The sequence below is a fragment of the Portunus trituberculatus genome, chromosome 20 (assembly GCF_017591435.1).
Source record: "Portunus trituberculatus isolate SZX2019 chromosome 20, ASM1759143v1, whole genome shotgun sequence".
Lineage (NCBI taxonomy): Eukaryota > Metazoa > Arthropoda > Malacostraca > Decapoda > Portunidae > Portunus > Portunus trituberculatus.
The window spans coordinates 2,528,611-2,553,165 of record NC_059274.1 but is presented as its reverse complement, the minus strand read 5'-3'; the positions used below and the strand labels follow the sequence as shown (position 1 = coordinate 2,553,165).

At 41.8% G+C, this 24,555-nt stretch overlaps 1 protein-coding gene across 1 annotated transcript in view; it reads left to right on the top strand.

Moving 5' to 3' along the window:
- Nucleotides 1-379: 379 nt before the first annotated feature.
- The window catches only part of LOC123506599 (nephrin-like), a 414,125-nt gene continuing 389,949 nt past the window's right edge, over nucleotides 380-24,555 (top strand). The window contains exon 1 of the mRNA XM_045258841.1: nucleotides 380-1,252. Within this exon, the coding sequence (XP_045114776.1) occupies nucleotides 1,090-1,252 (163 nt within the window). The 5' untranslated portion in view covers nucleotides 380-1,089. The remainder of the gene's footprint in view (nucleotides 1,253-24,555) is intronic.

The following is a 24,555-nucleotide window of genomic DNA, read 5'->3' as shown; positions in this document are numbered from 1 at the left end:
AACTGTGTGTGACCTCTCGGTGTTCAGTGCTCGTATGCTTGAGTGAGTGACCTTAGAGCTTACCACGCCGCCTGCCACGCACTGGTGTCCTGCAGCGGTGCCTCTGCTGCATGCGAGAAGGCTGCTGACTCGCAGCTGTTTGCGGCTAAACTAAGTCAAGGTTACGCTCAGCTGCCACCGCCGCTGCTAGGCCAGTGACTTGATGACCCGGAAATAGTGAGCTGGTAACGTCCTCATCTCGCTCCGTCACTTAATTGTCCCAGTGATCTGTACTTGTGTTTATTGTGAATTGATAAGGAAAGATAATACTTGACCTGAATTGTGTAAAGGGTAAAAAAAAAAAAAAATAGTGTGATTGCATGAGGTGCAATGAACGGCCTGCAGGAAAGGTCATAACGTGTCACTCATTCAGACAGAGGACAGTGCTCCCCGGAGGCCGCCTGGAGCCTTTAGTGTCTCCACTCACGACTCTCACACGCGGCTCGACAAAGTTCGCGGTGTCGTGACCAAGTGGCGGCCTGGGGGCGGGCGGAGGAGTCTTACTTTTCCACTCCTACTAACTTTACGTGAAAAACAGATTAACTTGCGGTGAATTCTTTCTTCTTCCATCACAAATACTGGGATAATGATTACCTAGAAAGGAATTCTGTCTGATAACAAGCTAAAAGAAAACTATCGCTATGTTAGTTCTTGAAGCCTCGTGAAACACCTGGCATCGTGAAGCACAAACGGAACACCGTGCAGTGTAGGTGAACTACGTGCCTGTATAGCGTAAAAGAGAGAGAAATGGAGGAAGAATATCGTCACAGGCCTAGACAGCTGCAGGACCACACCTAGACCACTATAGGGAAATTATGTGAATGATTTACTTACCAGTGAAAGAGAAAAATGTGTTCGTCGAATCAAAAGGCGAGAACATCAACCCGTGAATCTGAGTGGTGAAGAAAATGTAAGCAACAATAGAAGGCTGATAGTAACGAGCGATAGTGAATAGTAACAGCGAACTAAAGTGAAAACAATCTCGAAGCAACTTCGTACCAATAGTTCACCAACTATTTCGTAAACACTGACCCAGTAACAGTAACCGTGATGTGCGTGGCGCGAGCAGCAGGGCGGATGGGCGTCATGGTGGTGTGTGTGGTGGAGATGGTGGTGGTGGTGATGGTGAGGGCGGACACCCTTCACCACGCCCCACGCCCGGACATGACTGACGGTGTTCTCTCCAGGTATCCAGGACAGGACGACTATATCAGTGAGTTGAGGTTTACCTGCTTGTCTTCACTTCTATGTCCTTACCTGCTTGTCTTTACTTGCTTGTCTTGTTTGTCATCTACTTGTCTTCACCTTTTTACTTTCACTTTTGTCTTCACCTGCTTGTCTTCACTTGCTTGTTTTCACCTGCTTGTCTTCATCTGCTTGTCTTTACTTGATTATCTTCACCTATTTGTCTTCACCTCTGTTTTTACCTCTGTATCTTCACCTGTTTGACTCCACCTGTTTGTCTTCACCTCTATATCTTCACCTGTTTGACTTCACCTGTTTGACTTCACCTGTTTGTCTTCACCTGCTTGTCTTCACCATCTTGTCTTCACCTGTTTGTTTTCATCTGTTTTTTCACCTGTTTTTTTCACCTGCTTCTCTTCACTTGCTTGTCTTCATCTGTTTGCCTTCACTTCCTTGCCTTCACCTGTTTGTCTTCACCGTCTTGTCTTTACCTGTTTGTCTTCACCGTCTTGTCTTTACCTGTTTGTCTTCACCTTTTTGTCTTCACCATCTTGTCTTTACCTGTTTGCCTTCACCAGTTTATTTTCACCTGTCTGTCTTCACCTGTTTTTTTTTCACCTGTTTGTCTTCACCTACTTCTCTTCACTTACTTGTCTTCACCTGTTTGTCTCCGCCATCTTATCTGCACCTGCGTTCTTCACCTGTCTTCATCTATTTGTCTTCACATATTTGTCTTCACCTGTCTGTCTTCACCTGCTTGTCTTCACCTGTTTCTTCACCTATTTGTCTTCACATGTCTGTCTTCACCTGCTTGTCTTCACCTGTTTCTTCACCTGTTTGTCTTCACTTCTTACCTGTTTGTCTTCACATGTTTGTCTTCACCTATTTCTTCACCTGCTTGTCTTCACCTGTTTCTTCACCTGCTTATCTTCACCTGTTTCTTCACCTGTTTGTCTTCACCTGTTTCACCCGTTTTCCACCTGTTTGGCTTCACCTCTTCCTTATCTGTTTGTCTTCACTTGCTTGTCTTCACCTGTTTCTTCACCTGCTTGTCTTCACCTGTTTCTTCACCTGTCTGACTTCATCTATTTGTCTTCACCTATTTGTCTTCACCTATTTGTCTTCACCTGTCTGTCTTCACCTGTCTGTCTTCACCTGCTTGTCTTCACCTGTTTCTTCATCTTGTGTTCACCTGCTTGTCTTCACCTGTTTCTTCATCTTGTGTTCACCTGTTTGTCTTCACCTCTTCCTTACCTGTTTGTCTTCACATGTTTGTGTTCACCTATTTCTTCATCTGCTTGTCTTCACCTACTTGTCTTCACCTGTTTCTTCACCTGTTTGGCTTCACCTGTTTCACCCGTTTTCCACCTGTTTGTCTTGACCTCTTCCTTATCTGTTTGCCTTCACTTGCTTGTCTTCACCTGTTTCTTCACCTGCTTATCTTCACCTGTTTCTTCACCTGTCTGACTTCATCTATTTGTCTTCACCTGTCTGTCTTCACCTGTCTGTCTTCACCTGCTTGTCTTCACCTGTTTCTTCATCTTGTGTTCACCTGTTTGTCTTCACCTCTTCCTTACCTGTTTGTCTTCACATGTTTGTGTTCACCTATTTCTTCATCTGCTTGTCTTCACCTGTTTCTTCACCTACTTGTTTTCACCTATTTCTTTACCTGTTTGTCTTCACCTGTTTCACCCGTTTTCCACCTGTTTGTTTTCACCTCTTCCTTATCTGTTTGTCTTCACCTGTTTCTTCACCTACTTCTCTTCACCTGTTTCTTCACCTGTTTTTCTTCACCCATTCCTTACCTGTTTGTCTTCACTCGTTCCTTACCTGCTTTCTTTACCTGTTTTTTTCTACACCTGTTTGTCTTCACCAGTTCCTTACCTGTTTCTTCTTCACCTGTTTGTCTTCACCCATTTCTTCACCTGTTTGTCTTCAGGTCTTTGTCTTCACCTATGTATATTTTCCGGTTGTCTTCTACATGTATATCTCGAATTTTCTGTTTGTTCTCGTATTTCTAATTTTTATATTTTCGGCTTTTCATTTTTTTCTGTTATTTTTATGTTCATTTATTGAGTATTTTGTTTTATTTCCTTCCCAGTTCAATGTCTCCTTTTTTTTTATTAAATGTATGCATCTTTTTCATATTTATTTTCCTTATCTTTCGTATTCTCGTTGCTCTTTTTTTCTGTTTATTTGTTGTACTTTCAGTTTTATTCTTTTACTCAAATTTTTGTTATGCTTTGTGTGTTTTTCTATCCTTTTCCTTGTTTTTTTTTTTTTTTTTTACCAGCATTTGTATTTTGCTTTATAATGTTTTTCTTTTAACTTTCTTCTCCCCTCTCACTTTTTAATTATGTTTTTAAACGGAATTTTGTCTTGAATCATCTTTTTCTTAGTTTTTAAAAGATTATTTTTGCACTGCTTATATTTGTTACTTATGTTTAGACTCCCCTCAACGAAATTTTGTCTTGAATCAGTCCTTTCCTTTGTTTTTCTTAAGATTATTTTGTACTTGTTGTGTTTGTCTTGTATTTGTTACTCATGTTTATTCTCACATCAACGAAATTTTGTCTTGAATCAATCCTTCTCCTTGTTTTTATTAAGATTATTTTGCGCTACTAATATTTTTTGCTCGTTTTTTTTCTGACATCAACGAAATTTTGTCATGAATCAGTTATTTTCCTTGTTTTTATTAAGATTATTTTGCACTACTTATATTTGTTACTCATTTTAAACTCACGTCATTGTTTTGCATCTCGTCTCGCATGTTAGTCTTTATCATAAGTATGTACATAATTCATAAGTGGTAAGTGTATTTCTATATTTTTATTGCTCTGTTTTATTTTTGTGGCGATGTTTGTCTGTATTATATTTTTGTGTTTGTTTGATTGTCAGCCATCAATTATGTGTCATTGATTCCTTGAGTGTTCCAGGAAATGCGCTTTGTTTTATTATTTTATTATTTTATGGACAGCCACTCACATTCTCTCTCTCTCTCTCTCTCTCTCTCTCTCTCTCTCTCTCTCTCTCTCTCTCTCTCTCTCTCTCTCTCTCTCTCTCTCTCTCTCTCTCTCTCTCTCTCTCTCTCTCTCTCTCTCTCTCTCTCTCTCTCTCTCTCATTATTCAGGTTGTTTCTTTTTAGTGTTGTCAATGCAAACTTTTCTTCATTTTCTTTACGGCCACTATTCTTTGGCATCGATCATCATCATCATCATTATGTCATCACGCTTACTCCCTCTCCCCTCCCTTCTCCCTCCTCATCAACGCAAAATGCAACACACACACACACACACACACACACACACACACACACACACACACACACACACACACACACACACACACACACACACATACACAGAATATTTCGCCCTCTTTATCAATCATCATTTCAAACTCAAATAGTAATCATTTCCACCACCGTCATCATTACATCCTGCCTCCACTCTATCCGTCATCATCATCATCATCATCATCATCATCATCATCATCATCGTTATCATCATTACCGTCATCTGTTTCTTTAGTGTCTATCAATTGTCATTACTTCCCTTGTCATTACGTTTTGTCAGCAGTGCATGGTAGGTCAGCAGTCAGTCAAGCGGTGGTGTTGAGTGGTGTTGATTCAATTCTCAGAGGAGTCATCACCACTCCTATTTTATTTTTCTCATTATGCTTCTTTTCTCATTTTGTTCTCTTCTTCCTCCTCATTTTTCTTTTTCAGTTTTTGCTCCGTTTGATTGTCTGTATGTTCTTTATTTTTTTTATCTGGTTAAAACACACACACACACACACACACACACACACACACACACACACACACACACACACACACACACACACACACACACACACACACACACACACACACACACACACACACACACACACACACACACACACACACATATTCAAGGCTTCACTATATCATCAACATTTCGGTCCAAGGCAATGCAACACAACCTTGTGCGAGACTTAATGCAACATTCGCTTGCTTCAACTTCCAAGCTTTGTTAGAATATTAGACTCGCATCCGGAAGGGATTGAGAAAAATAAAACAGTATTAGATTTGTGATTCTTCTGGTTCAATTATCTTTCCTCCTCTTCCTCTTCTCTTTTTTATGACTGATATTTTTTTCATTGTTAATTCTACGTAACTGTTTCCTGCATTTTTTGTTATATACATGCATAGCTTACGTAGAAAAAAGGCTGTGTTTCGTTACGGTCTTTCGCTCTATAATTCATCCGTTTTGAAAGTTTCTTTATATAGCTCCTGTTTGTTGGTTCTATTTGTGCTGAGTCCTCGTATCTGTGTGTGTGTGTGTGTGTGTGTGTGTGTGTGTGTGTGTGTGTGTGTGTGTGTGTGAGTGTGTGTTGCAAGATTATCAAGCGGTAGTATCCAAGTTATCTGTCCTCACCATCTCTGTGTGTGCGCGCGCGCCTGTTCGTGTTTACATGAACATCAAACTAGTTTCCCACTCACCTCCCTCCGCCAGCTTCGCTTTCGTATGAGCTTCTCTATCCTGCATCTCTAAAATTGGATATCGCAGGCTTGGCACTCTGGTCTGACCCCTGTCTGTTCCTGTGTTTTGTTTTGCCTCCTGTTCTTTTGGGAAGTGAAGGGAGGAAGTACAGCCTCTGGACGCCGTCACTTCCAGAGGTGAATATTACAAGTCATCAGGAGTTTATTCAGCAGCGCGAGGGGCAGTGTGGACGCTCGTGAGTCCCTAATGGAATATTCAGCGACATAAACGATAGCACTTCCCCCGCGCTGGAGCATCAAACTGGCCCGGGTGATGGCGCCGTTCAGAGCACGCGACACATAAATTGGCGCCGATGGATGGCACCACTTGGCAGGGAATTACTGTACCAGCGCCACCGCGAACAATGGCCATTACAGTATTAAAACGAGTACCCGATCGACCTTTAATGCTGATGTCTCTCCATAAGGTTTTACGTTTATAGACAGGCGAGGCGAAGTGCAGTGCGGTGAGGTGGGGCGCGGGTGATGGTGGCCTGGGGTGGTGTAGGGTGAGAAGTGAGGGTGAGAGTGAGGTGAGGGTGCACAGGTAAGGTAGGTACTCAGGTTCATATTGGCTGTCCCTTCCCTCCCTCCCTCCCCGGCTATCAGTCATGACACTTCACTGTTAGGATTATCAAGACCTCTGCCTTTTTCCATTCCGCAGCAGGCTGATGGGAAGGCACGTGGATGTGTTGATTTACCGTTGATGTATCTCGCGTCACCCTCCATCCCTCTCTTTCTCCTTTGCGTCCTCCTCACACACTGCTGGCTATTTGTAAAGTGAAGCCTTCTCACCCTTCACTCCCCGGCCCACATATAGACAGGAGACGAGAATGCTGTTAAATACCCCAGTTGTTTCTGCACCTCCGTCCCTTCCTCCCTCTCTCCTTCCTTCCCCATCACTCATCACTACACAGCTGGGATTAGTGCAGAACCCTTCCTTCCCTTCCTTCCTTCCTGTAGCTTGCACGTTTATGGACAGAGGATGGAAATGTGTCAATTACTCCCTCTCTCCTCCTTCCCTCTCCCGCGTCCCTCTCTTCCCGTCCTTCCTGACACTGCTATTGAAGGTTCTCTTGTCCCAACCCTTTCCCTTTCTTCCTCCCAGTGGCCCGCTCGCTTCACCCTCCGCCCGGTTTGCTTTAGTTTGAGGTGGAACGTAACGAAAAGCGTATATTTGCTCCTTTATTTGCTCTTTATTCTCTTTCCCTCCCCCGGCAGTGCGGCGTTTAACCTTCTGGCAATGTAGTGAAATCTGTATATTTGACTCTTGCTCTTCTTTTCTCCTTGAGGCGAGGCAATTAAGCTGCTGAGAATGTGGCAGTTTCGTCTTCATCCTCGGTGGAACTTGGGGAAATGGGAATATATTTGCCCGCCTGCCTCGCTCGTAACGTCCTCGGTTGGTTTTAACTTACCGAAAAAAATTAACTGCGGCTCGATTTGTCTTCGTAAATCTCAAGCTCGACCTCGTCCATTAACACCTGTGTTCCCACGTGGCATTTAACGACCACCTCTCTGTCGCCCAAGGTTTTCATCCTCCGGCCTTCCTTCAGCAGGTGTCGCTTCCATGCATTATAATGAAATCCTCGCCTTGAGTGTTCCGTCTCTGCCATTAGCTCGTAAATATGTCCTAGTCACTTGAAGGACGGTAGGTGATATACTCCTCTTCCTCCTCCTCCTCCTCCTACTCCTCCTCGTACTCTTCGTCCTCCTCTTCAGCAAAATATGATTATGCTGCTGTTGTGTCATAAATCATTTACTTTTTTCCTTCTCTTTCCTTTGTTCCTTTTTCGTTCTTCTCATTCATATTCTTTTCTTATTTCCTCCTCCTCCTCCTCCTCCTCCTCCTCCTCCTCCTCCTCCTCCTCCTCCTCCTCCTCCTCCTCCTCCTCGTCTCTCTGTTGCTCCTCCACACAGGTACACAGGTGGGTCGTGTTTGCTAATGAGGGTTATGTTCTGTCCTGTTGACCTGCAGATTAGACGAGAAGGTTGAAAGAAAACAGTGGCGGCGATGGGTGTTTAATTGTGTGTTGTGTTGACCGCCCTTCCTTCCTTCGCCCTTCACCCTCACCCTCCCTCCCTCTCCCTCTCTCTCTCTCTCTGGTCGTGGTCTTACCTTTAGGCTTGTTTGGGTTCACTACTTGTTGTTTTCCTTACGCCTGGTCACTTTCTCTTGTCTCGCTTCCTTTTTTGTTAGTCTTCCTCGTGTGTGTGTGTGTGTGTGTGTGTGTGTGTGTGTGTGTGTGTGTGTAGCTTTCATTATATTTCTTTTCTCTCTTTGTTTTTCTTCTGCTTTCTTATTATTATGTTTATTTTTTCGTGCTCTTCTTTTTTGTTCATCTTGTATTTTTCTTTTTTTTGTGAATGAAGGAAGGAGAAGATTCATCTAATTGGTGTCTGTGTTGAATTCCTTCTTCTCCCTCCTCCTCCTCCTCCTCCTCCTCCTCCTCGTCCTCCTCCATCTCCTCCTCCTCCTCCTCCTCCTCCTCCTCCTCCTCCTTCTCCTTCTCCTTCTCCTTCTCCTCTTCCTCCTCCTCCTCCTCCTCCTCCATCATCATCATCATCATCATCATCATCCTTCTCCTTCTCCTTCTACTACTCCTTCTCCTTCTCCTTCTCTTCCTCTTCCTCCTCCTCCTCCTCCTCCTCCTCCTCCTCCTCCTCCTCCTCCTCCTCCTCCTCCTCCTCCTCCTCCTCCTCCTCCTCCTCCTCTTCCTCCTCCTCCTCTCACGTTATCGGGTTAAGCTTTCGGTCACATGGATGTTTCTAGGATTGCCTTGGCTTGTTGGCGTGTCCACCTTACATGTTTCTCTGGTACTTGTCGCTTTGTCGTTCTTGCTACGCTGTCTGTCTGTCTGTCTGTCTGTCGGGGTTATCGGGTGAGGAGTAGTGTTGGCGCGTCCCGATAGCGCGGCGTTGACCTCCTTACTCTCTCTTCGTTGGCCCAAATGTGGTTGTTTTCTCATCGATTCCCGGTTCTTCCTCGGTGGTGCTAAACCCTTGTCAATACCAGCAGGCGGGAGTCATCTCTTTGCGCGCCTTTCTCTCTCTCTCTCTCTCTCTCTCTCTCTCTCTCTCTCTCTCTCTCTCTCTCTCTCTCTCTCTCTCGGCGTTATTTTTGCTTGTTTTCTTCTCTTTTCTTATTTTCTTTGTGCATCCTTCCCCGTTTTTATCATTTATTGTTTTTTTCTATCATTTTTTCTTGTTTTTGGTGCTATCAATGAACTAACACTACATACACATCTATCCACACACAATCTCATATGTATGCAAGTTTCTATGCATTTTCCTTCCCCTTTTTAAATTTCCCTTTTTATATTTACCATAAGACAAAAAACCGTGTAATTAATCATACATTATTACATACATACATACAGGTATAACTATCTTACCTAGACACCTATTAACACCAGGGACGTGTTCATATTCATTGTGATTACTATCTGATGATTTTAACAGCTTCAGACACTTAGGTGGGGATTAGAATAGTAAAGATTCTGGCCATTAATCTTCTAACCCCTATAGACCCTTGCTAATGTCAATAAAATCGTGAAATCATGCACAATAATCAAGGTATAAATGCGTCCCAGTACTAAAGGGGTTAACTCTTTCACTGTGGTTCGTAACAATTAACAGCACCAAAAGTAATGTGCTAAATCTTTTAAGCATGCATAAGAAAGAAGGGAATAGGAAAGAATATAGTTTACAATTTCTACCGAGTTTATTGATTTAATGTCGCTGTAGAACAAGTTAGAATACCTCACAGTGAAGAACAAGTCAAGAAAGGTTTACCAAAAACTGTGGAACTCCCTACTTGCTTCTGTATTTCCGTCTTCCTATGACATAACTTTCTTTTAAAAGGGAGGTATCAAGATATTTGCTCCCTAATTTTGGCCAACCCTTCTTAGCTTTTAGAGAACCAGCAAGCAAGTGGGCCTTTTTTCTAGCATAGTGTTGCCCTTAGCTGGCCTTCTCTCCTAGATATAAAAAAATGCAGCCCAGAGAATAATGCAAAACTAACCATACATTACACTGGAACTCCCTGCCTGCTTTTGTATTTCCGTCTTCCTATGACTTATCTTCTTTTCAGAGGGATGTATCAAGACATTTGCTCCCTAATTTTGGCCAACCTTTCTTAGCTTTTAGTGAACCAGCAAGCAAGTGGGCCTTTTTCTTAGCATAGTGTTGCCCTTAGATGGTCTTCTCTCATAAATAAAAAAAATAGAAAAATAGCAGCCAAGGGATTAATGCATATCTAACCATACATTACACTGGAACTCTCTGCCTGCTTCTGTATTTCCGTCTCCCTACGATTTAACTTCATTTAAGAGGGATGTATCAAGACATTTGCTCCCTAACTTTGGCTAACCTTTCCTAGCTTTTAGAGAACCAGCGCGTAAGTAGGCCCTATTTCTTTTAGCATAGTGTTGCCTTTAGCTGGCCTTCTCTCCTACAATAAATAAAAAAAAAAAAATGGCAACCAAGGTAATTCTGCAAAAGTAACCATACATTACACTATAGTTATAACACATGTAATTACTCTATACAATTCACACAAGTACGCATTACCTTCCTCGTGGTCCTTTCTCCCTTTCACGCTCCAGCACTCATTATAAACACCAATAAGGTCTCTTTTCTCACTCGTACACTACACATTTCCACCTTTATAAGCACCATTGGTCATCGTATGTAGCATAATGTACCGACGCTACTTATTTCTACTAGATATAGAGTCTCATTCATCATAGTCGTAATTTCTATGTATATACACTGCCATTCTGAGCCTTATCACTGCCATCCGTCATTGTAATGCTTCTTTTTCAAGGGACTGGGATGGACTTTGATAGTGAAAGGATAAAGAGAAGGAAGAGAGTGTTAGAAGGAGAGAAGGAAGAAAAAGCTGAAAGGAAGACGTTGGAAGAAAAGAAGGAAGATGAGGTAGGAAGGAGAAAGAGTATGGAAAAAGGCAAGGAAGAGGAATTTGAAGGAAGGAAAGGAAGGATGGAGAGAAGGAAAAACACGTTGGAAGGAAAAGATTGAAAGAAAAGAAGGAAGATGAGGTAGGAAGGAGAAAGAGTATGAAAAGGGAAGGAAGAGGAATTTGAAGGAAGGAAAGGAAGGATGGAGAGAAGGAAGAAAAAAGTTGGAAGAAGGAAGAAAAAAGTTGGAGGGAAAAAATTGGAAGAAAAGAAGAAAGATGAGGTACGAAGGAAGAAAGAATTTGGAAGGAGGGAAAGAAGAAGAATTTGAAAGGAGGGAAGGAAGGAAGAAGTTGGAAGGAGGGATTGAGGAAAGATAGAGGATAATGGAAGGAATGAAGGAAGTAAGTGACTGAGAGGAAAGAAGGAGAAAAGCAGGAAGGTGATCTGTGTTGTGAAAATTGTGTGTGTGAGAGAGAGAGAGAGAGAGAGAGAGAGAGAGAGAGAGAGTATATAGCGAATAGTTATTATTTGAGATCTTGGTTTCAATAATGAGAGAGTTATTGGGTTTCGATTTCTACCTCTCTCTCTCTCTCTCTCTCTCTCTCTCTCTCTCTCTCTCTCTCTCTCTCTCTCTTTCTCCTTTAAAATCAACTATTAATCCTGTTTTACACACACACACACACACACACACACACACACACACACACACACACACACACACACACACACACACATTCTCTCCTGTGTCCATGATGTTATAGGAAAATGCAATTATTATATGATTTTTCTTTATTTCATGCACTTTTCTTTTTTTACATTTAGTCACGATATAAAAAAAAAATTGGAAAGTGGAAAGTGGAAGGGAAAAGTAGAACAAACTTTAATAAGGAAAAGTTAATTAGATTCGCCTTTTTTCGTGTCTCGGAGCAAATTTTTTCTTTCCCTTTCCGTTTTTACTATTTTACATCGTCTTCATTTTAAGCATTGTCAGAATTCTCGTTATAACTTTTTGCTATTGAACAGAAAAGCGGATTGTGCAGTAGGCGAATGAGAGAGAGAGAGAGAGAGAGAGAGAGAGAGAGAGAGAGAGAGAGAGAGAAGAGAGACAAAACTGGTAGGAAATTGTGAGGAGACTTTGTGTGAATGTTTTATTTATCTCAATCTTTCCTATCTTTCCATCACACTCCCTCATTTTTCATAACCCCTTAAGTACACCACTCATCATCATACTCACCTGTAATTAAGGTCACGCCGAGAGGAACTGTTGGTTTTTCGCTGCTGAGAATCATTTTAAAACACAACGTACAGGAAATCGTTCTTTTAAATCCTGGAATGAAGTAGCGAAAATTGTACCTTCCTTGTCTCCTCCGTGTAACCAATTTGTTCATGGAGCGCTGTGCATGACGCAACTCGTGTGTTCGTACGTGGCTGTATTTAATTTTTCATGACAGGGAAATGCCAGATAATTACAGTGCGCTAGAGGGGAAGGGGAAAAACTGTCTTGCACTTAATTTTTGCTTCAGTCCGCGGTCTCGTTGCGTTCAGCTTCAAACAAGAGACAAGAGGATTTAGGCTTGTCGCCCACCAGATCGGAAACGACACTTCGGAACGGACATGAAGCATCGGCAAAAAATCTAAACCATACATTTGAACGTGCTAACGCCCACCTGATCAGATCGGAAACGAAACGACGCATCGGATCAGAACGGAAACGACGCGGATATCTTGGAAAGAATATTTTTCTGATAGTTCTGATGCGTCCGAGAGACTGCGCATGCGCAGATCGGTGTTTGGAGAGGTTATGATGCAGGGCTGCCATTCGTACGATAATTATCGTGTTTGTACGACAATTTTGCTTCAAATACGATGTACGATACCCTTCCTCACTATCGTACGCTTTGTACGATAATTCTACGCTTGTGGGGCAGTCTGTAGTGACAGTAGTTTTTTTTTTCCATAAATGTAATAATTCGTTTAAATTCAACATGAAAATGTTCTTTGTCTTTTTTTTTTTTTTTTACTTGCTAAGTAGTATTTAGAAACTTTCAACGTGTAGCTGGACAGACTGAGAGATAAACAGCACCCGCGTCGTTTCCAATCCGATGTCGTCTGAGCTGGTAGGCGTACTGAACGTCGTGTCGTATCCGTTCCGAGGCTTCGTAAGCTTCCACGGCGTTTCCGATCCGATCTGGTTGGCGACAAGGTTTAGCGGACAGTACTACCGGTGAGGAGATCAAAGTGTAGCGTTCCCAGCAGTTCATCCTTTATACTACAAAAGAGGATTGTCGCAGCGTACTTTTTAACCATTTCAGAACCATGACGCATTTTCATATTCATTCTGATTACTATTTGGTGATTTTATACCGCTTCAGAAACTTATGTAGGGATTGAAAGAGTAACTACTCATGCCATTAATCTTCTGACCTGCATAGACCCTTCCTAATGTAAATAAAATTGTCTAATCGTACCCAAAAACTTATGGTAAAAATGCGTCCTAGTACTGAAGGGGTTAAGGACTGTGTCTACTGTGAGTCTAGGTTTGTTACGCAGCTTGGCAGAATTGAAAGTGCCTTGCTTTTTACATCCTTCAAAGAGTAGGCAGTGTTTTTTGTGGTCTTTTTGACAGTTTTAACTTCAAAAATTGATATATTAATCAGTTGTGTGAGTATGGGTTAGATTCCTGCTATGATAGAACAGAATGTACTTGTATTTTTCATGAACTCAAAATGGTGGACGGAATTTTGAGGTTTCTGTGGAGAATACAGAGTGGAATACAATGTACAGTGTTAAATCTTCTCCAGTTCTTAGAAATAGAAATAACAAAGAAATCGGATTCAACATTTTTTCTGGTATTTTAATGTACTGCATTTTTTATAAACTCAAAATGGTAGACGTAGTTTTTGTGGGTTTTGTGGACAGGACGGAGTGGAATACAATGTACAGTATTAAATCTCCATAAATAACATAAAGAAATCAGATTCAATATTTCTTTCGGTATTTTGAGGCGTTAAGTAAGAAAATGAAGGAAGAAAATGTACCTCAATTTTGTGTTGAGAAACATGAGGGAAAAATGAGAGGAAACACGTCTGTCCTTCCGTCTCGCTGGAAGAAGTAAGAGGAAAGACGGAGAGATTTTAGAGGCAAATAGGAAATCCCGCGCGCACACTACTGTTCTGAATATTTGACCGGGGAGAAGGACGGTGAAGGGGAATAAGTGGAGACATCATTCTCATCCCGTTGTCTTGGAAACTTAAAGGGAAAATAAAATGAGGGGGAATGGAACCTTTTTTGAACCCTTATATAATTTCAAATGCAAAGGAAAAATAGAACCGTTTTGTCCTCTCCTAATGTCATGCTGACCTGGTGGAGGAAAAACACAGGAAATGTGAGGAAAACAAATTGAACATCCATGAATTTAGCCGCAAAAGTAAAAAAATACGAGATAATTTACGCGAAAATGTTGAGAGAGAGAGAGAGAGAGAGAGAGAGAGAGAGAGAGAGAGAGAGAGAAAGAGAAAGGTAGGAAGAGCCAGCAAACAGATTACATGGCCTGAGTTAAACAGACACCACCAACATCACCACCATTGCCACCACCACCAGTCTATATTAACACTTGTGGTTGACTGGGCCGCTCGTGCACGTCGATAGCATCAGTCCAGTGTAGGTGAGGTCAATAACTCTGCCTCGCTCCCTGCCCCTCCCCGCCGAGCCTCCCTTCTTAACGCCACGGACTTTGAACGCGAAATGTAGCCACGCGCTAGACCAAATTTCACGTGTGTTGACTGCAGGTGTGTGTGCGTGTGTGTGTCAGGAGAGCCATGGCTTCCTGGTGTGTGTGTGTGTGTGTGTGTGTGTGTGTGTGTGTGTGTGTGTGTGTGTGTGTGAGTGGAGAAAGGGATGGTCTGTGTGCGTGTGTGTTGTGTTGCGTGTTGTGGGTTGTGTTGTGAAAATCAAAGAGAAAGTTAAAGTTTTGAGCTGTGGATTCCTATTTCTTTTAGTCAGGCAGCTAAAAGAAAATAGATTCTGAAAGTCTTGAAAAATAAATTCGTTTGCCAATTTTATATCATATTTCTTAAAGTGCTGCTACTCAAGAGGAGGAGGAGGAGGAGGAGGAGGAGGAGGAGGAGGAGGAGGAGGAGGAGGAGGAGGAGGAGGAGGAGGAGGAGGATGAGAGGCAGTCCATGATGCAACAGCGACAAGAGAGGGCGCGGCTCCACCTTGTCCTACCAGTCCGTGCTATCCTCTGTACCTGACTGGGGCTAATAGCTGTAGCGTGCTGGGGTTCTATTGAGCTAGCGTACGTGGGCAAGAGAGTCCAATCTGGCGGACCAAGCAGTCGAGTGTTCCCATCAAGCTTCATTGCGTCGCCGGCAGCAAGGGTTGCGCGGCTCTTTCATGCATTTCCGCGAACACTGCTGCCTCTCCTTCGCCCTGCGCCGCCACGTGAATGCAGCCTCTTGTGTGTGTGCGTTATTCATCTAAGGTTTTGTTATGGCCAGCCGGAACGTCGTAAGCTTGAGGAAACAGTCTTGGAAGTAAAAGCCTCAGATTGCACATGTCACCGAGACTCATGAGTTGCCAGTTGTTTGGGTTCTTAAAGCAGTATTCCTAGAAGTAATTACGTATATACTCGCCTTACCTGCAGCAGTCTGAGACACATGATTCTACCTGGGGAGGAAAGCTGGTGTTTGTGTCATGGTTTCTCTGTGTCGCGGAGTTTGGTGCAGTAATTTTGGCATTGTAACACTGTTTTTGGCCGCTGCTCTAGCTTCCTGATTGCCTTACTTATCCTTGCTTGAAAACGGGCGAAAAAAAAATGGCCTTGGGATATTCTTATTCCTCTCAGAAGCTTTTATTTGAAAGATACTGGATTATTTGCTCTATAATCCGATATCTTGTTATGCTCGCGTGTCTTAGATTAGTTATTCGCTTACATATTACTGCTTGAAAACGTGCGAAAAATTATCTGTGCATTCTGATATTCCTCCTAGAAGCCTTTATTTATAAGATCCCGGATTAGGCTCAATATGATATCTCAAAATGGTCACGTGTCCTTACTGACTGACTCTTATTTATCATTGTTTTAAAACTTGTGAAAATTGCGTTTGTACACCTAACAACCAAACTTTTATACTTTTATTCCTCTCAAAAGCCATATTTGTAAGGTTACTGATTATTTCCTGCATAGTCTGATATCTTACAATGTCCACGTGGCTTTACAAACGGTCTTACGTATTACTGCTTTCAAACGTGCGATGAATCACCGTGTTTTAGTCTCATATTTCTGCATTAGCCCTTATTTGCAAGATACCCGGTTATTTGCTGTATAATCTGGCATTCCACATGTTCGCGTGTACTTAGGTGACAAAAATACAGGAGCAAAATGCGTGGCGCTGAGTAAAGTGAAGGTGGTGGAGGGACAGAGCGTGAGTGGGGGGCGTTATGTTTGATGAAAGTACTGGATGGGCCATTGTGGAGGTAGTGTTGAGAGAGAGAGAGAGAGAGAGAGAGAGAGAGAGAGAGAGAGAGAGAGAGAGAGAGAAAAAGGTATAATCAGACTGTGGTAGACAACAAAAGTACTATTGATTTGTTTTTCCATAAAGGAAGAGGTTATTTCAGACTACCACCACCATCACCACCACCAGTAATAGCGCCCCCTAAGCCCGCGGGATGAGCTCTTTGGGGCAGGAACCTCGTCTAATAAGAGCACGCCCCGTTGAAAAGACCTGTGGAATTCAGGCATTTACTCTCTCTTGTTCTTACACATACAGATTGACCCGAGGCACTAAAAAATTCTAGTACCTGATGTGTGTTTCCCCTTTTTACATTCGTTTCTTTATTTTCACTTTCACTGCGTTACGTTTATATTCGTTTATATTTTATTCAGAGAGAGAGAGAGAGAGAGAGAGAGAGAGAGAGAGAGAAAGAGATATTTGGGGGGGAGGGCATAAGGCATTGCTCTGAAACAGTACCACTTAGGCGTTGAAACACTGCAGGTAAACCAAAGTTAGTGCAAACAAGGAGGCGAAGTGTGTCGACGCGGCGCTACCTTACTATTTCACCCCAGGGAGAGAGAGAGAGAGAGAGAGAGAGAGAGAGAGAGAGAGAGAGAGAGAGAGAGAGAGACTAATTCGTGTAGATTAGAGTATATCTAAAAATAACCCATAAATGTTATCCTTCCCATAAATTATGACCTTCCAGTTTCCTTTGTAACATCTTGCCTGTGTTTTTACTTCCTCTTTTTTCTCTGGACATCTTTAATCTATGTAAATTCGACTTTATGAAAATTACTCTTACGTAAATTTTTAACTAGAAATGACTACTATGCAAGTGTTCAAAGTAATGATGATTCCTCAAAATAAGTGAAGTCAACCAAACCCTAATCTGATCTAAGCTAACATCATTACACCAACCAAACTCAACCTGACCTAACCTACTCCCTTGATGAACTTTCCACCTAGCCTAACCTAACCTAACCTAACCTAACCAAACGTAACCTAATCAAACTTTAAACTAACCTAACCTAACAACCAAACTCAACCTAACCTACTTCCCTTGATGAACTTTCTGTCTAATCTAAACCTAATAAACCGAACCTAACCTTACCTAACCAAACTTTGACCTAACCTTACCTAACCTAACCTAACCTAACTTAACTTAACCTAACAACCAAATTCAACTTTATCTAACAAAACCTATTCCCTAAACTATCCGTCTAACTAACCTAACCTAACCTACTCAACCAAACCCATCGAATCTAACCTAACACATTCTCACCACGAACGAAAAATCTTAAGGGTGAAATATCCTTAAGGGAAACGAACCCTTGTGACTTAAAGATATAGACTCTAAACTCTCATCTACATTCCTTCCACTTGCCCTCTTCAAAATTAGAAATGGCAGAGGTTAAGGAGAGAGAGAGAGAGAGAGAGAGAGAGAGAGAGAGAGAGAGAGAGAGAGAGAGAGGGAGACGAAGTAGGTTGGGGGGGATGACGTATATAAACCAAGGGAGGGACTTGCTTGGGTGGCGGGGGTGGGTGCGGTACCAAGTGAGTTTACATTTCACAAGAGGCTTAGGGACATGGCTTAGTGGAGGGTAATTGATGGTGTGTCGTGGGCGCCTTGTCGGTCTGGCAGGCAGGCAGGAGGCAGCGGCAGTGGCGGCGGTGGTGGTGGTGGTGGTGGAGATTATGTTGTTTGGTTCGTGAGAGGCAGCAGACGCCCTGGGTTATAACAAAGAATGAAATCGTGCGTCTTTAAGGAGTAAAATACGCGTGGTAGTGTTTTTGTGGGCGTTAGAAATGTGATGCATTGGTGGACTTTATCTTCACTTGGATTGAAGGAGACGCTGTTTCTGAGTGTTAAAAGAAACACAGGAAAAGGATACAAAGAAATAACACGAAATTCTTAGAGTAAGGGACGTGATGTATTGTTAATCTATTATTTTTTTTATATTGGCTGAAGGAGACGGTGTGCTAATAAAGTCTTAAAGGGAAGACAGTAAAACGATAATTAATAAAAAGAAATAACACGTAATTTTTAGAGTAAGGCATGTTAAGTGTTGTTAGTATATCATTTTTTTATATGGACTGTACTAAAGTGTTAAAGGGAAGACCGTGAAAGAATAAGAAATATAAAGAATAACACGTCATTTTTAGAGTAACGGATGTAATGTATTGTTAGTCTCTCATTTTCACATTGGCTGAAGAAGAAGCTGTGTTTCTGAATATTAAAAGAGAGAAAAAAGGAAAAATTAATAGAACACGCTATAATGTTTGAATATTTGGTTGTGAAATGTCATGTAGTGAAAGAAAACATTTATTTTTATGCATAATAGAGCGAGAGGGAGTGTTTTCTAGACTGAATTAGGCAAAAGAGCGATAAGCTAATAAAACAATGAAACTCTATTTTTTTCGAACTAATGACATGCTACGTACTATTATGAAAATTAACAGAGACCAAAAAAAAAAAACAAGATATTTTACACATTTTGATACACGAGCATGTGTATGTATGTATGTATTACCCAAAAAGTGGAGAAAACATTGTAATTCCAGCGTAAGAGTAATAAGAAAAATAACAATAAAACAAAGTAAAAAATAAAATTAATACTCTAAATGATATATAGAGGTACTTTTTTTAATCATTTCTATTTATATTTAATCTTTTTTCTCCTTCGTTATGTCAGTAGGAAGCGTGATATGATAAAGTGGAGAAATAAAGCGTGTGTGTTAATGAAGGCTTTCCCTCTGTGAGTGTGTGTGAGGCAGTGGCTTTGTGGGTGAAAATATGGGACTTTTACAGTAGAGAGGATGAATGGAGAGCGTAGAATTCTTATGATGGTTGGCGGCGGTGTTGTTTTTGTAAGTGTAGGAAATGTGGTCTATAACCGGAGTAAGGGAGTGAAGAGGAGAAGGAAGAGAAGAAAGAGAAGGAGGAGGAAATAAGACGACGAAGAGAAGAAATATAAGAAAAAGAAAAGGGAAAAGAAGAAATGTATAAGAAAGGAAAAGGAAAGAAGAAATATAAGAAAAGAGAATAAAAGGAAAGAGTAAAGTAAGTCAGTGGGTTTTTACAGCAAGAAATAAGAAATGAAATATAAAAAAGAAACATGAACAGTTGATAGCGACAGCAGGGAATAAACGACAAAAAAAAAGTGAAAATAAAACCAAACACAACAATAATAAACTTTTAAAGATATAAATGAATGAAGGAAAATTGTTAGTGTTAGTATTTTTGCGAAATGTGTGGAGAATATATTTAGAAACTGGAAATATTAGCAGTGAGGAAGAGAGATTTTAGTGTGGCGCGACCAGAGGAGGAGGCGGCTGAGTGAACTAATGGCGTAATGGCATAATAATGTTGAAGGTACACAATGCCGAAGTGGTAGAAAAATAGGCAAGGGATCGGGGGTAATGTATAAGAAGGGAATATGCGGTACAAGAGTATTAGTTGTAAATGTGAAAGTAGAACACAGGATGCAGAAGAGGAAAAAATATTGTCGGTAGGAAAGTATTTTTTTTTTTGTTACTGAATGTGTGAATGTTGTTTTGAAAGTGATGGTAGTAGTGAGGTGACAGTAGCGCTGATGGACTAACAGAGGATGATGAAATAGGAGATAGGTAATGGTATACTTGAAAAAAAAAAAATTTGTTGAAAGAAATAGAAGTACAAGATTCAAAGTATTATATAGTTTCTTTTTTTTTTGTGGATTAATTAGTACATAGTTTATTTCTCGAACACAATAGTATTTTTTTTATAGTTTACTAAAAAATAACACACACACACACTCACACACACACACACACACACACACACACACACACACACACACACACACACACACACACACACACACACACACACACTCACTCACACTCACTCACTCACTCACTCACTCTCTCTCTCCTCTCTCTCTCTCTCTCTCTCTCTCTCTCTCTCTCTCTCTCTCTCTCTCTCTCTCTCTCTCTCTCTCTCTCTCTCTCTCTCTCTCTCTCTCTCTCTCTCTCTCTCTCTCTCTCTCAAGCTGTCAGGAAGGTTTCGTTTTAAAAATCATAAACATTCCTGGCTATTACTGAGTTCGTTCTTGGCGTGTGTGCGTAAAATTGAGACTGCGGATACGTCGGCCTTCTGTGTGTGTGTGTGTGTGTGTGTGTGTGTGTGTGTGTGTGTGTGTGTGTGTGTGTGTGTGTGTGATTCACCTTGGTTACCTGCTGGTCATCCAGCCAGTCTTCCCCATCACGGAGCGAGCTCAAAGCTCATAGACCGATCTTCGGGTAGGACAGACCACATAACACACTCTACACACCGGGAAAGCGAGGCCACAACTCCTCGAGTTACATCCCGTACCTATTTACTGCTAGGTAAACAGGGGCCACACATTAAGAGACTTGCCCATTTGCCTCGCCGCTTACCGGGATTCGAAACGGGCCCTCTCGATTGTGAGTCGAGCGTGCTAACCACTACACTACGCGGTGTGTGTGTGTGTGTGTGTAGCGGCGATCGGTACGTCTATATTAAAGTGGTTTAGTGAAGGCAACATAAATCCTTACCTGCTTTTACCTGCTTGACGGAAATAACCACTCCGCCGTAAGTGCTTTATCCTCAGGTGACGTGCGAGAGAGAGAGAGAGAGAGAGAGAGAGAGAGAGAGAGAGAGAGAGAGAGAGATAACCGGCATTTTACGTGTCCTACTTGTTATCCTATAGTTACCAGCAAGGGTATTGGAAGCATCGCGTAACGGTATAGAACTCAAGGAAGGAATCAGATGCCACCAACGCGAATAACAAGCGACCAATCGAGTAAAACAACACATCCAACAAACTTTAGTCCATGTAGTGCCTGGAGGTCGACCAATGGCTGATGAATACTAGATAACGGCAGGAATTCTGGTATTTTCCTTTAGTCTTTAGTTAGAAATATGTCAAAGGTTGTGATGAATAATGAATAACGGCAGGAATTCTGGTATTTTTCTTTAGCGTTTAGTTAGAAATTTGTCAAGGATTGATACAAGCGTGAATTGTTAGGATACTGGTAGGAATGGCGATGTGTATTAGAAAGAAAGAAAAGACTGGAATATTAGGAGTTAGAGAAATTATATGAAAATTGTGAATGAAATGAGTAAAAACAGTGTTCATATATAGAATGGATGTATTGAGGAATGAATAGATAAATGAAAGGGATACATTAGGAAATATTTACTGAAGAAGGATAAACAGTAAAAGAAAATTAAACAGATCTATACATACGAAAAAAAGAGAATGAATTAAAGTGAATATTTAGTAAACATTTAACTGGCGTAGAACAATAAATAAAAATAGATAAGTAAAAAGAATAGATAAACAAATTGAAAGATAGATTAACAAAACCTTAATGAGAGACTTTAAAGTAAAGAAGTATAATCTGCGAATGAAGAAACACACACAAATGAACGAAAATAAACAGAAGAATTACCAGATTAATGAACAGAGAGCAATGGGAAAAATCACATAAAGAAGGATAATCTGCGGACGAAGAGGAATGACACGATCAACACAAATCTGCAACACAAAGCGGATCATCCATTAATATCTCATTAATCTTCGTCCACCAAACATAGCTCCGGAAACTCTGCCTTCCTACTCCACCCAATCAGATGAAAGACTTTACCCAAACTTCATTCCTATTGGCCATTTATCAGACCCCGCCGCGTCCTCAGCACCAGAAGCCAATCAAATCCACGCATTTACCTTCCACTTCCCTCTGATTGGGTCCTTACACGTCAATGTTCTTTGGATTTGCAGAACAGACAATGTTTAGATATTCATGGCTTAAAGTGGCTTTACTTTTGTTTAGATAGTTTACTTTTAGTTAAGGTGTGACATAACTAACGTGGCTTAACATTTGGTGGCTTAAAATAAGTTAAACCACCTGTATGTTGAGATTTGGCGAATTCTATCTTAATATGTGGTGGATTAGACAAACACATGTTAATTTTTGTATGGCTTCACATAGTCTGGCTTAAGATCATGTGGCTTTAACCTCTTCAATACTAGGACACATTTTTACCTTGAGATTGGTGCACGATTAGACCACTTTATTGACATTAAGGTTCCATGGAGGTCAGGAGATTAATGGCCACAGTCTTCACCATTTCGATCCCTCACATGAGTTTCTGAAGCTGTATAAAATCACCAAATAGTAAGCAAAATGAATATGGAAACCCGTCATGGTACTGAAGGGGTTAATAAACTAACTTATGTGTGGCTTAAAACATTGAAATAGTAGCATAAAATTGCACACCTAATAGTCACCTGTTCTTCTCCTTACCTGACGAAGGCGGTGAAGATGACGATGACCTTAAGATTTGCCCTTAGTTCTCCTCCATCAGTCGCCACTCTCCCCTCAAGAGATTATAGGCTTTGTCCACATGGCTTCTGATATATGGAAGGCCGACACGATAACAACAGGGCAGGAGGAGGAGGAAGAGGAGGAGGAAGAGGAGGAGGAGGTGTAAAGATGGTAGTGAGGGGTTATGATTTACTTCTATCGATATGTGGTCTTTCATTTTCTCTCTCTCTCTCTCTCTCTCTCTCTCTCTCTCTCTCTCTCTCTCTCTCTCTCTCTCTCTCTCTCTCTCTCTCTCTCTCTCTCTCTCTTTCACGCTCCATATGTTTGTCTAGTACCTCTCCTCATCTCCATATCTTTTTCCTCTCTCCTCTCCTCCCTTTCTTTCTTTCTTTTCTCTCTCTCTCTCCCTCTCAATCCCTTCCATGACACCCACTCATTCTCTCTTCTCTTTCCCTCCTTCCTCTTTCCTTTCTTTCCTCCTCTCTCTGTTTCTTTTCATCTCTCATCTCTCTCTCTCTCTCTCTCTCTCTCTCTCTCTCTCTCTCTCTCTCTCTCTCTCTCTCTCTCTCCTTTATTCCTCCCTTGTTTCCTTCGTTTTTTATCTATTCTTCACTCAACAATATGGAGAGAGAGAGAGAGAGAGAGAGAGAGAGAGAGAGAGAGAGAGAGAGAGAGAGAGAGAGAGATAGTTGTGGAAAAAAGTTGTTGCTTTGTGTGAACTCTGGTGTGTGTGTGTGTGTGTGTGTGTGTGTGTGTGTGTGTGTGTGTGTGTGTGTGTGTGTGTGTGTGTGGGTGTGTTTGATGAGTAAATAATGGCAGTTTAATACGCCTAAATTTGTTATGTTGTTTTGTTTTTATACTTTTTTTTTATCGTGTTTGGTTACGTGTTCATATATTTGGATCCTATTTTTATGCTGTTATTCTTTTATTCAACCCCTTTTTTTTTTTTTAATTATATACACGAGGATATCACTTTCTTGAATCCCCCTTAACTTTTCCATTTTCATCTTTTACTAGAAGAGAATTTGAGAAGAGCATTGCGTCTCTGTGTCTGTAAATCTGTGTACTTATTTATGTGCGTATGTGTGTCTCTTGCTTCTAACCGGAGTCATAAGCTACTGCAGTATAGAACAAGGTCAGACGCTGTTGCTGAAGTGTTTTGGTGTCGCGTGTCCTTCTGTAGGTTCTCCGGGACTACCAAGGCCACCAGCGTCCATAAGCTCCATCGTGTCGCCCAGCACTCTCCTCCTCTTAAGGTTGTTTTTTTCACTGTTATTGCGTCGCGTCCTTCACAGCGGTACTTCCAAGGCCCTGGGTGTTTGGGACCGGCTTAGAGAGAGAGAGAGAGAGAGAGAGAGAGAGAGAGAGAGAGAGAGAGAGAGAGAGACGTGGCACTCTATATACTAAGCCTTTTCCAGAGAGAGAGAGAGAGAGAGAGAGAGAGAGAGAGAGAGAGAGAGAGAGAGAGAGAGAGAGAGAGAGAGATCAAGTGAGAGTGAGAATGAGTGTCAGTCAGTCAATCAGTTTCTTCTTCCTCCATCTCTTCTTCCTCATCCTTCTCTTCGTCATCCTCGTCCTCGTCCTCGTCCGTCTGCAATGAAGCACAGGCCGTTTGACTCAGCAAGTAACCTGTCCAGTCCTCTGATCACGACGGGCATATAGTCGTGCGGGATTAACTTGATTACCAAAGGTCGCGTGTGTATTAACCTAACTTGTCCCGCCTTGTGAGAGACGGAAGCAGAGAGGCAGTGAGGCAGCAGGTGGGACAAGGAGGGAATGAGGCAGGGAAGCAGAGAGGCAGGGAGACAGAGAGACAGGGAGATGGAGCGAGAGACAGGAAGGCAAGGAGTGAGGAATGGAGGCAGACAGGGAGTGAGACCAAGGCAGAGAGGCACTGAGACAGGGAGACAGAAGAGAGTGAGGTATTAAGACAGTGAGGCAGGGAGGCAGGGAGACAAGCAGCGAGACAGGGATGCAGGGAGTGAGGAAGGGAAGCAGGGAGGAAGGCAGTATGATCAGGGAAAAGAGATAAGGCAGTAAGTAACATGGAGTCAAG